Source organism: Pongo pygmaeus, chromosome 13, assembly GCF_028885625.2.
Source record: "Pongo pygmaeus isolate AG05252 chromosome 13, NHGRI_mPonPyg2-v2.0_pri, whole genome shotgun sequence".
NCBI classification, from domain to species: domain Eukaryota; kingdom Metazoa; phylum Chordata; class Mammalia; order Primates; family Hominidae; genus Pongo; species Pongo pygmaeus.
This window is the reverse complement of record NC_072386.2, coordinates 75781503-75796726: the sequence shown is the minus strand read 5'-3', so window position 1 is coordinate 75796726 and position 15224 is coordinate 75781503. Positions and strand designations below refer to the sequence as shown.

Below are 15224 nucleotides of genomic sequence, written 5' to 3'. Positions count from 1 at the left end.
AGAGGCAGCCTACAGAATGGGAGAAAATTTTTGTAATCTGTCCATCTGACAAAGGGCTAATATCCAGAATCTACAAAGAACTTAAAGTTACAAGAAAAAAAACCCCATCAAAAACTGGGTGAAGGATATGAACAGAGACTTCTCAAAAGAAGACATTTACGCAGCCAACAAACATATGAACAAAAGCTCATCATCATTGGTCATTAGAGAAATGCAAATCAAAACCACAATGAGATACCATCTCACGCCAGTTAGAATGGTGATCATTAAAAAGTCAGGAAACCACAGATGCTGGAGAGAATGTGGAGAAATAGGAATGCTTTTACTCTGTTGGTGGAAGTGTAAGTCAGTTCAACCATTGTGGAAAACAGTGTGGTGATTCCTCAAGGGTCTAGAACTAGAAATACCATTTGACCCAGCAATCCCATTACTGGGTATATACCCAAAGGATTATAAATCATTCTATAAAGACACATGCACACGTATGTTTATTGCGGCACTGTTCACGATAGCAAAGACTTGGAACCAACCCAAATGCCCATCAGTGATAGACTAGATAAAGAAAATGTGGCACATATACACCATGGAATACTATGCAGCCATAAATGAGTTCATGTCCTTTGCCAGGGACATGGATGAAGCTGGAAACCATCATTCTCAGCAAACTAACACAGGAACAGAAAACCAAACACCACATGTTCTCATTCATAAGTGGGAGCTGAACAATGAGAACACTATGGACACAGGGAGGGAAACATCACACACCAGGGTCTGTGGTGGGGTGGGGGACTAGGGGAGGGGTAAGCATTAGGAGAAGTAACTAAATGTAGGTGAGGGGTTGATGGGTGCAGCAAATCATCATGGCACATGTATACCTATGTAACAAACCTGCATGTTCTGCACATGTATCCCAGAGCTTAAAGTATAATTAAAAAAAAAAGTAGAACCTTCAAAAAAAAAAAACAACAACAACAAAAACTTTGGGCAAAATTTCTGTAAAGTAAAAGAATAGATGAAAAATTGAAAAAAAAATTATTCAAATGAAGGACCAAAGATTGGTTTACCTTTAATAGACAAAGAGCTTTAGCAAATCAATAAGATGAACACCCCAGTTTAAAATTGGGCAAAGAATATGAAAAGGCATTTCACCAAAATGAACATGCAGATGGCCAATAAATGAAAAGACACTCATTTGTACTCATAATTAACGTGCTTGAAAATATCACTAATGAGATTGTCAGGCATTAAAAAGTTTGTTTTCTATGTTATCATGTCAGAAAACAGGCATTCTCCTGCTGCAGAAGATTGTGATTAAAACCTCTATATGAAAAGAAGGAAATTTTTTTTTGTAGGCCTAACTATCTTTTTGTTTGTTTTTCTGGGACAGAGTCTCACTCTGTCGCCCCCAGGCTGGAGTGCAGTGGCGCAATCTCGGCTCACTGCAACCTCTGCCTCCCGGGTTCAAGTGATTCTTCTGCCTCAGCCTCCCGAGTAGCTAGGACTACAGGCGAGCACCACCCCCGGCTACTTTTTGTATTTTTAGTAGAGATGGGGTTTCACCATATTGGTGAGGATGGTCTTGAACTCCTGACCTCGTGATCCGCTTGCCTCGGCCTCCTAAAGTGCTGGAATTACAGGCATGAGCCTCTGTGCCCAGCGAAAGGAAGGAAATTTTTAAAATATTAATATTTAACTAGAAGGTTCAAGGGGCTCATGCATTTGACAGGTTGGACCTGTTTTGGATATGGTTAAGATCTATCAAATAATTTTTTATGTAGTTTAGACTTAAGGAAGGGTTGGAAAATAGTATATATAGTTCCTATATACCCTTTACCCTGTTTCCCCTTAACCATAGAATTTATCAAAATTAAGAGATTAACCTTGGTAGTATCTTTTTAACCATGCTGGCCAAGTGTTTTGTAGAATGTCTGACGCGTTGACTTCCTCTGAATTTTCTCCTGATAAGATTGAGGTTATGCATCCCTGGCAGGAGACTGTAGAGGTGCCGTGCCCTCCTAGTGCACCCTATCGGGGTATGTGATGTCGATGTGCCTCATTATCAGGGATACCAAGCTTGAACATGTGGCTAAGGTGGCATCTGCCAGAATTCTTCATGTAATAGAACTGTTTTTCCCCTTTGTAATTTGCCAACTATTTTGGAAGAGAGAAACTCTATCAATATTAAAAACATACATTTTTGACCCAGAAATAGATCCACAGAGATGTGATTTATTTCGTCTCCTGCAAAATGGGGATGATAATGCCCCCAAAGCTGATACGAGCCCCTGTATTGAGCAGTGCCTCACAACAGTAAGCTCGCTGTTGGTTCATCTCAAGCTCCTTGAGGCCAGCTAGGTTTGAAACTCAGGACTTATTTCAGAATTCAGATAACATTGGGCATTTATTATATGTTATGTGACAGCCCCAGGAGGATCTAGGACAGCACCGCATACTCAAACACTCATCTTTCTGCAGTGAAATGTATGAGCATTCACATGAAAGGAGGAAGATAAAGACTATAAGTAGCTTCAGATAAGTTGTGATCAGACCTTGATCTTAGTTCAGGTTTCGTTGCTGGAAAAGTTTTTAAAATTTTCTCTGAGATTTTAGAGACCGTTTTGGATTTCAAAGTTGTGAATAAGGGACTGTACACATAGATAAGAGTTCATAAACACAGAGATGGATGTACAGTTCCACATCTGCAGATTAAACTAGCCGTTCAAAATGTAGTTAAGCCTGGCTGGGCGTGGTGGCTCATGCCCATAATCCCAGCACTTTGGGAGGCCGAGGCAGGCAGATCACTTGAGGCCAAGAATTCGAGACCAGCCTGGCTAACATAGTGAAACACCATCTCTACTAAAAGTACAAAAAAACTAGCTGGGTGTGGTGGTGGGCACCTCTAATCCCAGCTACTCAGGAGGCTGAGATGGGAGAATCCTTTGAACCTGGGAGGCGGAGGTTGCAGTGAGCCAAGTTCGTGCCACTGCACTCTAGCCTGGGTGACAGAGCAAGACTCTGTCTCAGAAAAACAAAAATTAGTTAGGCCTACAGTGGTTGCATCTGTACTGAACATGTTGTATAGACTTTTGTGGTTCCTAAACATATGGCTTAACAGCTAATTACATAGCATTTACATTGTACTAAGTATTATAAGTAATCTAGACATGGTTTAAAGCTTACAGGAGGATGTGCCTGGGTTGGATTCACATATTATGCCATTTTATATAAGAGACTTGAACATCCTTGGCTTTTGGTGTCCTCAGGGGGTCCTGGAACCAATCCCCAGTGAATACTGAGGGACAGCTGTGTAAGGCTGTTTATGGTAGCATTGTTGGAAATAAGCCTGGAAAACCTTGACTATTTCTCTGTAGGAGATCAGTTAAGCAAATCTTGGCACACAGTGGTGCCCTATTCAGCCCTTTGAAAAGAATGGAGCAAACCATAATGTGCTACTAAAAAAGGGGAGGCAAGATGTGTTACTAAGAAATACACAGCATTTGCAGAAGAGTGTGAATGGTGTGATCTTGTTTGGATTAAAATAAATACATTGATGCTTATATATGCATCTAGAAACATCTAGAATAGTGGCTATACATATGAATCACCTGGGGAGGTTAAAAAATACCAATATCCGGGCCTTGCCCTAAACCCCATTGAATTAGAAATGCAGGGGTGGGGGCCAGGTGTGATGGCTCACGCCTGTACTCCAAGCACTTTAGGAGGCCGAGGCGGGAGGATCACTGAGCCCAGGAGTTTGAGACCAGCTTGAGCAACATAGTGAGACCCTGTCTCTACAAAAACAAAAAATTAGCTGGGCATGGTGGCACACACCTGTAGTCCCAGCTACTTGGGAAGCTGAGGTGGGAGGATCACTTGAGCCCAGGAAGTTGGGGAAGCTGAGGTGGGAGGATCACTTGAGCCCAGGAAGTTGAGGCTGGGATCACACCACTAGGCAGCTATTTCAGCCTGGGCAACAGAGTGAGTATGTCAGCCTGAGTGACAGGGTGAGACCCTGTCTCAAGAAAAAAAAAAAAAAAAAAAGAAAAGAAGAAAAGAAATGCAGTGGTGGAGCCCAGGTATTGATATTTTAAAAAGCGTCAGGCTGGGCACGGTGCCTCACGCCTGTAATCCTAGCACTTTGGGAGGCCGAGGCAGGCAGATCACGAGGTCAGGAGATCAAGACCATCCTGGCTAACACGGTGAAACTTCGTCTCTACTAAAAATAGAAAAAATTAGCCAGGTGTGGTGGCGGGCGCCTGTAGTCCCAGCTACTCAGGAGGCTGAGGCAGGAGAATGGCACGAACCTGGGAGGCAGAGCTTGCAGTGAGCCTAGATCGTGCCACTGCACTCCAGCCTGGGCGACAGAGCGAGACTCTGTCTCAAAAAAAAAAAAAAAAAAAAAAAGTGTCCCAGGTGATGCTGATGCCCCTTGAGTGTTGAGGACCACTGGAACAGAAGGACCCAGATGTTAGAAAATGTTATCCCTTTCCTTTGGATGAGGGGGATGTAATTTATCCTTTTTTTTTTTTTTTGAAGCAGAGTCTCGCTCTGTCGCCCAGGCTGGAGTGCAGTGGTGTGATCTTGGCTCACTGCAAGCTCCGCCTCCCGGGTTCAAGCTTTTCTCCTGTCTCAGCCTCCTGAGTAGCTGGGACTACAGGCATGCGCCACCATGCCTGGCTGATTTTTGTATTTTTAGTAGAGATGGAGTTTCACCACGTTGGCCAGGCTGATCTCAAATTCCTGACTTCAGGCCATCTACCTGCCTTGGCCTCCCAAAGTGCTGGGATTACAGGCATGAGCCACCGCACCCGACCAATTTGTACTTTACTGTGTGTAGTTTCCTAGTTTTTCCTTAGCAAAAGCCATTTGGAGACGTCTCCGCCACCCCCTCTTGTATTTGTACTTTTATATTTTAAAAACAAGGTTAGCTGGGCGTGGTGGCTCATGCCTATATTCCCAGCACTTTGGGAGGCCGAGGCAGGCGGATCACCTGAGGTTGGGAGTTCCAGACCAGCCTGACCAACATGGAGAAACCCCGTCTCTACTAAAAATACAAAATTAGCTGGCCATGGTGGTGCATGCCTGTAATCCCAGCTACTCGGGAAGCTGAGGCAGGAGAATCGCTTGAACCCGAGAGGTGGAGGTTGTGGTGAGCCGAGATCACACCATTGCGCTCCAGCCTGGACAACAAGAGTGAAACTCCGTCTCAAAAAAAAAAAAAAAAAAAAAAAAAGTTGAGGCTGGGTGCACTAGCTTATACCTGTAATCCCAGTACTTTGAGAGGCCCAGATGGGAGGATCACTTGAGGTCAGGAATTTGAGGCCAACCTAGGCAATAGTGAGACCCTGTCTGTACAAAAATTGTTTTAAAAAATTAGCTGGGCGTGGTGGCCCATGTCTGTAGTCCCAGCTACTTGAGAGGTTGAGGGCAGGAGGATTATTTGAGCCCAAGAGTTTGAGGCTTCAGTGAGCCACAGTTGTGCGACTGACTCCACCCTAGGCGACAGAGACCCTGTCTCTAAAATAAACAAACAAAAATTTTAAAAAGTTTGAGTCAAAAAAGAGACTCTTGTGATCAAAATGAGATACGATAGGACAATGGAGACACATTTTCAGTAGATCTGCAGAATCTTCTAGAAGTTTCTTATTTCTCAGCTTATGCTCCTTGAGTACATTCAGTGCTTGCTGATATCAGCTGATAATTGAAAGAAAAACGTTGTTTCCCCTTTCATCCTGAGAGGCTAGAAGCTGATAAGACATGAGCACAGGTCAGAATTTCCACCCATGGGAATTCTGGGAGTGCTTTATTTTAGATGATTTGGCTAGATTGCTTCTTTATCCCCTGGCAGGCCCCCATACTAGTAGCTAGCTGTTAAGAAAAAGGAAGCCTTTCGACGACCCACCTGAAAAGACCATAGGGTGAGGATCAGCTCTCCCATGTTCTCACTGGTGAGAATTGGGCTTTGCAGGTGAATCCTTGGTGGTCTCCTCTTCCTTCCCCTCCTATTCCTTCCTTCCCTTGTCTTTTTTCCCCACCCTCCCCTTTCCTCCTTTGTTGCTAGACACCCCTGGTGTAAAAGGCTCTCTGTGCTCAAAGGCTGTTTGTTGCAGTGCAGCCACGCTCACTCTGATAAGGTTCTGTTTTATCTGGCTCGGGAAAAGCCATTTGGAAAAGTCTACTTTCCTTGTTCCTAGAGACCAGTGCTTGCATCCAGGCAGACCTGGCTTTGAATTGAAGCCCAGTAACAAAATTTATGGCATCTTTCTTCTAAGCTGTATTTTTGTGCACTCTGTAGCTCTCACACAGAGGCACTGTTTTTCCTAACATGAGGCGTACGATGCAGCAGTTGCACAGATACGGTCCCTAAAGTGAGAAATGAATGTTCGAAAGACAAGGTGCTCTCGTTTGGCATGGAGTGAATGCCTCGTTTCCACCTCAAATCCTAAGATGGAACACGTTTTTGCTGGTAACTTCAGGCAGATGGCACACCTCCCATTTCCGTTGTGTGTCATGGAGGAGACCCTTCTGTAGCCAGGGCTGTGCTTGAATAATGATGTACATGGGGGGAGTTCACATTCACCTCCAGAATGGGTTTCCTGCTTTGCTTGAGAAATGCTTTAATTGGGTGTCATTAGTAATCCTGTCAAGGGTAAAAAAAAAAAAAACCTCCCTTGTTAGGAATCAAAGCAAAAAGCTCTCTCTGAGGAGTAATGAGGAATATACTCTTTCTAATATGATGCGGAAGCACTTAATATTTGTTATTGGTGTTTACAGAAATGATTACTTCTCAAACATTGCTGCTTACAGAAATGATTAATTCTCAAACTATGCCGGGAAGGTGAGTATGGTGATGATTTTACAGGGGAGGAATCTGAAGTGTAAGAGGAATCATGTCTTGCCCCAGGTCTCGAGCTAATCTGTGGCAGGTTTTGGGGCAGTGCCTGCTCCTCCGAGCCTGTCCTGGGAGCTGGCCACACTGCCCTGGGTGCACAGCACCTTGGGCTCTGTGCGTGCTGTCCACATACTCTTCTCCCTCGACAGCTTTGCACATCAAGGAGAAGCTACCAGCCCATGCTTCTTGGCAAGACCCCTTTCCTCTTGGTTGTAAGGATGATACGGTCTGCTTCGGAGATGATAATACTAGTATTGATGTCTGTTTATTTGCTTTTACTTAGCAGATTCTCAGCACTGATTTTGAGATGATGGGCTTGGGAAACGGGCGTCGCAGCATGAAGTCGCCGCCCCTCGTGCTGGCCGCCCTGGTGGCCTGCATCATCGTCTTGGGCTTCAACTACTGGATTGCGAGCTCCCGGAGCGTGGACCTCCAGGTGTTTTGTTTTGTTTATTGTTACGTTTATTTTATGTTTAATGTTTTATTTTGTTATGATGGGGTCCCAGGGGTTTGTTGTTTATTGCCAGCCAGGACGTTTTGTGCAGGGCACAAGCTTGTAAGGTGAGTTTAGGGCTCTGCACACCCCCACAGCCCTGGGCCAGACCCCAAGCAGCTTTGGGGTCCCCTCTGTGGTTGTGTAGGATTGCGGTTGTGGTATCCCTCCCTGCTTTTCCTGTGAGTTAACAGCATTCATTTGAGCTACTGGGGTGGTTCTGGGAAGACAGCTTGCTTATGTACACTGGCCATGGTCCGTTGTTTGCGGTCCTCCGGTGCACAAGATATCGAAGAGTAGTATTGGAAGTGTGCTTGGATGATGGGTGTAAGAAATATGTTTTTGAAGGTACCAATCTTTATCTTCATCACTTAATGATAATAATAATTTTAACTTCCTCATTTACCGTTGCAGTCATGGGTCAGGTACAATGCTGAGTGGTGACAAAGATGCTCCTCTTGATCGAACTTGAGTCGGGCCCTTCTGAGCCGTCTTCTTGACTAGGCCTTGATCTTGGCCCCTCCCAACTCTCACTCCCTGTCTTTGGCCTGCCCAGCCCAGTCCTAGCAAAGGATCCCACTAAGCCATACTTCTACCCCGATCCTTGACCAAGTTCGTCATCCCTACACTTGCTGTCTAAGTCCTTGGCCTGCGTTTAGCAAGAATCTTGTTAGGCCAGTTTAGCAAGAATCCCCCTACTCTGGGGGCGATTTCCATCCACTGACTCCCCGCACTGTGCTCGTTGGCTATAAATCCCTAGCTGTCTTTGATGTATTCAGCGTTGAGCACAATTTCCCTCTCCTTTTGCAATCGTTTTGAATAGTCTTTCTTACCATTTTAATAAATGTCAGAATAATTTCTCTTTCACAGTACTTCATACAAATTATCTCCTTTTGTGCACAAACCCTACAAGGTTGGGACTTGACTTTCCTCATTTCACAGGGGGTCAGACTGAGGTACCGAGAGGTTGAGGTGGAGCAGGGATTCTAACCCGCATGGGCTTAGCCGTGGCACCCCAGCCCATCTGTGCTCTGTCCTGTTCTCACACTTACCCTCCTGGGCTTGTACTCCCTGTGTCTCAGCTTCCACGGGAGTTCCTGTTCTCTGGGCAGATGAGGTCTGCTTGTCTGGAGTTGGAGAACTGAATCTGTTTTCAGAAATTGTGTCTGCTAAAGAGTTGCTAAGTGCTTTGTTAGCAGTGAAGAAAAACTAAATATTTGAGCATCATCTCATGCCAGGTAAAGCATGAGGCATTCTATGCACTTAGCACATTTAAGCCTCACAAAAACCCAGTGGGAAGTGTGGTGTGAGTGCACGGAGCCTTCCTTCACTTACACTCACAGAGACCATTTTTTCCAGAAGAAACCGCTCCAGCTTCTGTCCAGTTGACTTAAAACACAGCCTTGGGCACTTGTGTGTATGAGACTGATGCTGGCCCTGGGCCCTAAGGTGGTCTTTGTGGAGGGCGCTCAGGTGGTCCAGGCTCCGCAGGTAACTTGGCGTCAGCCCTAATGCCACGGTCTCCTTGTAGACACGGATCATGGAGCTGGAAGGCAGGGTCCGAAGGGCGGCTGCGGAGAGAGGCGCCGTGGAGCTGAAGAAGAATGAGTTCCAGGGAGAGCTGGAGAAGCAGCGGGAGCAGCTTGACAAAATCCAGTCCAGCCACAACTTCCAGCTGGAGAGCGTCAACAAGCTGTACCAGGACGAAAAGGCAAGGCCTGCTTTGTTTCCTCTCAGTTCTTTTCTAAGGGACGCTGTCTACATTGTCTGTTTCTTCTTGGCGGGAGGATGAGCAAGCGGCTGGGTTTAGATTTATGTAATTATGTGGAAAGAGCCTATTGATCAAGCTTTGGGCATTCTCTCCGTTTCCCCTCCAAGTCCCTGGCTGGTTTTGCGGTGAAGCCTTTTGCAGTGGTAATAAACAGGAGAAATGCAGGAGAACAATTTCAGATTCATCCTCCTATTGGCTTTTTTTTTCTCCTATTGGTTTTTTTTCTTCCCACTTTCTACAAACATGTATTAAATACCTACTCTGTGCCAGGCCTATGCCAGGTGCTTATATCTCAGAGAGGAATAATATTTGTGCCCTCCAAGTATCTAATGGAGGAGAGGAGAGGCAGACTCTACTAAATACCAACAGAGAAAGTAGGGGACTGCACACTGGCTTTTAAGCTAAGAAAAAAACTGACAAATCCTGCGTAGATTAAAAGGGGCCTCCTGCTATTTAAAATATCTAAGCTTTATGTGTCATTTTTTTTTTTTTTTTTTTTTGAGATGGAGTTTGGCTCTGTCGCCCAGCCTGGAGTGCAATGGCACAATCTTGGCTCACTGCAACCTCTGCCTCCCGGGTTCAAGCGATTCTCCTGCCTCGGCCTCCTGAGCAGCTGCGATTACAGGTGCCCGCCACCACGCCCAGCGAATTTTTGTCTTTTTAGTAGAGACGGGGTTTTCACCATTTTGGCCAGGATGGTTTCGATCTCTTGACCTCACGATCCACCTGCCTCAGCCTCCCAGAGTGCTAGGATTACAGGCGTGAGCCACTGTGCCCGGCCTGATTTTCTTATGTAGGAATATATGACTATACTTTCTTTATTAAATTGTGTAACTGTGTGAGTTATTAATATCTCCTGTCCCAAAGTGCATCAAACTTTGGCCTCTTTTATTAACTAGAAAAATTTGGCCTTTTTTTTTTTTTTTTTTTTTTTTTTTTTTTTTTTTTTTGAGATGGAGTTTCCCTCTTGTTGTCCAGGCTGGAGTGCAATGGCGCACTCTTGGCTCACTGCAACCTCTGCCTCCCGGGTTCAAGCAATTCCCCTGCCTCAGCCTCCCAAGTATCTGGAACTACAGGCATGTGCCACCACGCCCAGCTAATTTTTTGTATTTTTAGTAGCGATGGGATTTCGCCATGTTGGTCAGATTGGTCTCGAACTCCTGACCTCAGGTGATCTACCCGTCTTGGCCTTCCAAAGTGCTGAGATTACAGGCATGAGCCACAGCACCCGGCCTGAAAAATTTGGCTTTTATAATGCATGTACCTCTCTCTCTGGAGTGGCTAATTTATTGGAAGAATGTTGTAGCTCAACTTCCATTATCTTGAATTGTCTCAGAAAATGAATTATTTCCAGGAAGGGACTCAGACTTTTCTCGCATAACTGATTTAAAATGCAAGAAGTACTTTTTTTGTTGTTCAATTTTCAGAGTACTTTCCTATATTTGCAAGCTCATATTTCTTCTCTGGGAATTGTGCATAATGTTGTTGTAATAAAGTGCTGCTTTATGTTTCTTCCCTTTTCTCACTGGTGAGATACGCTTTTTGTGCTCTTGAAATCCCCTTTAAACCCCATCTCTCAAAAAGAAAAAGAAAAAAAAGAGCATCAAGTAGCTATTTGAAAAGAGAGTCTGTTTCCACAGTTTTTCTCTTTTAGAATATGCGATATAAATGTCTTTTCATTTTGGTGAGCAAGGGTGTGCTCTCACATCAAACCTTAGCTGCAGGGGGATTTTAGCTGTGGTTTGGTGGTAGGAGGCATGGAACTTGTGAGTCAGGCAGACCCGGGTTTAAAGTTTCCTCAGCTGTGTGATTTTAGGCAAGTCACTTAAATTCTCTGGATCTATTTTCTCAACTGTCAAGTGGAAATGAGAAAGGAATCTCACAGGGTGCCTGTGAGGATTGAATGAGATAATATTTATAAAGCATTTAACCCAGTGCTCAACCTAGAATGAAAGCTCAGCAGCTGGTGGTTGGTATTATTACACCTAATTGTACCAACGGCCGTCGAGGCCATGATCACAGCAGCAGTGGTCGGTGCAGTCGTAAGCCACCGCAGCAGCGGTGATAATGTTATCTCTTTCTGTATGGACTTTGTCTTAGTCTGTTTAAGGCTGCTATAACAAAATATCATAAACTGGGCAGCGTATAAACAACAAATACTTATTCTCACAGGTCTGGAGGCTGGGAAGTCAAAGATCAAGATGGGGCAGATTCGTCTGGTGAGGGCCCACTTCCAGGTTCATGGATGCCTTCTTCTTGTGGTGTCCTTGCCTGGTGGAAGGGGCAAGGCAGCTCTCTGGGGCCTCTTTTATGGCACTAATCCCATGTATGAGGGCTTGACCCTCCCAGAGGCCTCAGCTCCTAACATCACCTCCATTTGGTATTTGGTGATTTGATTTCAATGTGTGGATTTTGACGGACACCCACACTCAGACCATAGCAGATTTTTTTTTCCTCCCAAATTGAAACCATGAAACCAAATTGTGCTAGCTTTAAAAAGAGTTAGGAAGACACCGAGGGAGGTGGAACCAAGAGCAAGCAATGTAGTGGGGCTGTGGAAGGAGAACGATGACAGGCACCACACCAACCACAGGAGTGAACGTTTAGTGAACCTGTGCTTGGCCAGATGTGAGGCTGAGCATTTCACAGAGACTGTTTCATGAATTCCTCCCAGCAGTCTGACGAGATTGGGGCTGATATTATTAGTGAATGGAAGCTCAGAGAGTTAGCAGCTGTCACCAGGATGACGCCTAGACCCTAGAGAGCCCCCAGGCCAGGCTCCACCCCTGCACACTGGCTGCCGCCTTCCTTCAGTGTAGACACAACTTCTTGGCTGCCCCCACCTGAAGGGCACCAAGGTGGAGGGGAGGGGGGATAGAGGAAACCAGATGGGCTTGAGTTGGTCAGTGCTGAAGCTGGTGATGGGTACGTGGGAGTTCAGCATGCTAGCTTGTTTACCTTTGTCTGCATTAAAGACTTCACAGTAGAAACTTTAAAAACATCCTCTTTATATCTCCTTGCTTCTAAAGACCGCTGTGTTCTAACTAGCTCTATTTTGGCTGCATGGATGGGCTGATCCTTCACCTAAATACTTTCTTATACATTGTCTGTCTCTTTTTTTTTTTTTTTTCCTTTTTAAATCTTAGAAGGTTAGCATTTGTGGTTAGAACTGGAACAAGTCTCCTTAAAAAAATTTTAAAGAACCATGGTGATTCTCAGCCATGGGAGGAGCTGGGGTGTGGGGACCTGTGGCTGGGGGTGGTTTGCAAATGACACCTGACCTAGAGATTTCCCTGCCTGTCTCTGCCAGCGTTCCTCGCCTCAAGCAGTCACTGTCACTCTGGGTAGGTGTTATATCCCTCAAGTTGGGGGCTGGACAAAAGCTTGAAAACCAAACCTATCATCAGGGAAAATGTGAACAAACACCTGTTCATACAAACACCTGTTCATAATGAAATTACTGCTTTGGGTAGGCCCTGTCTGACAGAATTTTCTATGATGGCAGAAATGTTTATAGTACACTAGCCACCGGCCACATGAGTCTAATGAATACCTGAAATGTGGCTAGTGGGACTGAAGAACTGAATTTTATTTAATTTTATCAAACTTAAATGTAAATAGCCAAATAATGGCCACATTGGACAGCACGGGTTTGTGTGGTTGGCAGAACGCTGGGGAAAACCTTGTTTGGGCCTCTGAGTCATAGGGAGCCGTGTTCCTCAGTGGAGCGGAGGGCAGAGTCTGAGTCTCCTGTGGTTCCTTGGTGCCTTTCCCCCTTCTCTGTAAGGTTCGGGAGCAGTGTGGGCAATTGGGCAATGGAAGATGAAATCACCTTCGACCTGGGGAGTTGTGCACCCCCCTGAAAGTAAGTCTCTGCAGCTTGCTGGTGTTCTGATGCAGAATGATCCGTTCAGCTTATCAAATCAGCTTTTGTTTACACCCCAGCTTGCGGTTTTGATCTTATTTGTTATGGAAGTTGTTTCAGAGCAATCCGTCCTCGCCTGGCTGCTCATGATAACCACCTGCGAGCTTATGAACAAAATACAGATTAAAAATATACACTAGATCAGACTCTCTGGATCTTTGGGCTCAGAATATAGAATTTTTAAAAAGATCTCACACATACATAAACATACACATATTCATACATGTACTTTTTCTTTTTCTAAACTTCCAGACCACTGTGATGCAGCTAGCTGATCTAGAAACGGGTGATTGAGATCAAATGTTTTGCAGAATTACACTTTTAAAGATAAAAATGCATTGTCAAGGTTATCTTTTTTTCAGTTTCCTTTTTACCCTTCTTCAGTGAAGTGATTTAAAAATTAAAGGGCATTGTAATTAAGATGTATGCAGTCATGCGCCGCATGCGGTGTTTTGGTCAATTATGGACACATAAAATTCTAATCTTTTCTATATTTAGATACACAAATACTACTTTTACTGTATCTTTTCTGTGTTTAGATACACAAATACTTACCACTGTGTTACAAGGCCTGCAGTATTCAGTACAGTCCCATGCTATACAGGTTTGTAGCCTGGGAGCAGTAGGCTGTAGGATACAGCCTAGGTGTATAGTAGGCTATAATATCCAGATTTGTATAAGTGCATTCCATGATGGTTACACAAAAACAAAATCTCATAATGATGCATTTCTCAGAGCCTATCCCCATCATTAAGCAATGCATGACTGTAATTCATCTAAATGTAATTTGATAGAGCTGTTACAAAGTAATTGAGTTAATACTTGTTTTTCTGAGGTATTTCTTTCATCTTTCCCACATTTACTGGAATCCTTGAACATTTTTCGAAGCTGTGCCAGATTGGAAACTTACTCATCACTGCTTTTTTCCCAAAATAGCCATCTCACCCAGGATTTGCGTATACGTAGATCTCGAGGTCCTCAGCACTGAGACAGGCTTGCTCAGACACCCCTTAGAATGTCACCCAGGGACATTCTAAGGTGGGCAAGTGTAAGACATTGCATGAGCTTCTCAACAGCTGTGTGATGGTGACATAATGAGACATAGAATGGTTTTCTTATGAAATAGCTGGACATGCGGAGAGGTCAGATGAATAAGCTCACACCTGCATGCCCCTCACCCAGATATTATTTAAAGCAAAAAACATCATAAATACAGTCAAGGTTCTCTGTGTTCCCTTCTCCGTCTCTTCTCTCCTTTCCCTCCTGCCTGTACAACCACTGTTGTGAATGTTAATGATTGTCTTTGTAGCTTATATTTCTGAACTATTACTATACGCGTTCAAAAACAACATGTATATTTTTTCTCTGGTTTTAATGTATATGTTTGGTCGCTATCATTTTATAACTTGCATTTTGTAGTCACCATTGTTTTTAAGGTCTTTATTGATTTGATAGATTTAGTTCATTCTTTCTAACTGCTGTACCCTCTTTCTTTGTATAAATATACCCCAGTTTATTTACCCACTCCTTATTGGTGAGCCTTTAAGTTGTTTCTAGTTTTTTACTCCTTGAGAGAAGGTACAGTGAGTATACTCATACAGTGCTGCTCAGGCACCTGGGGGTTTTCCAAGCTTGCAGTGTTTACCAACTACAGTTTGGGACCTTTTAGTGAGCTATGCTTAATAATTTAGTGGATAATGACCCACATTTTAAAAAACTAAAAATATTAGAGTGTTATTGTGTATGTTAACTATTGTGTTACGAAACTATTATTGCTCTTTTTTTTTTTTTCTTTTAGAGACAGAGTCTCACTCTGTTGCCCAGGCTGGAGTGCAGCGGCACGATCTCGGCTCACTGCAACCTCCACCTCCACCTCACAGTGTTTCTCACAGCCTCCCGAGTAGCTGGGATTACAGACCTGCACCACCACACCCGGCTAATTTTTGTATTTTTAGTAGAGACGGGGTTTCTCCGTGTTGGCCAGGCTGGTCTCGAACTCCTGGCTTCAAGTGATCCACCTGCCTTGGCCTCCGAAAGTGCTGGGATTACAGGCATGAGCTACCATGCCTGACCACCATTGTTGCATTTTATATTTAAAAAAAAATAGGTGCTTTGGGAGGCTAAGGCGGGAGGATTGCTTGAG

General features: G+C 44.3%; 1 protein-coding gene across 5 annotated transcripts in view; it reads left to right on the top strand.

The window, feature by feature from the left end:
• GOLM1 (golgi membrane protein 1) overlaps positions 1 to 15224 on the top strand; it is a 75098-nt gene that overhangs the window by 13537 nt on the left and 46337 nt on the right. For 2 of the 5 annotated variants that reach the window (XM_063649647.1, XM_054502351.2), the window contains exons 2-3: positions 7176 to 7328; positions 8917 to 9096. In XM_063649647.1, the coding sequence (XP_063505717.1) occupies positions 7200 to 7328; positions 8917 to 9096 (309 nt within the window). In that variant the 5' untranslated portion in view covers positions 7176 to 7199. Of the gene's footprint in view, positions 1 to 7175; positions 7329 to 8916; positions 9782 to 15224 lie in introns of those variants that run through there. The other 3 variants (XM_063649648.1, XM_054502352.2, XM_063649649.1) reach the window with 2 other exon arrangements.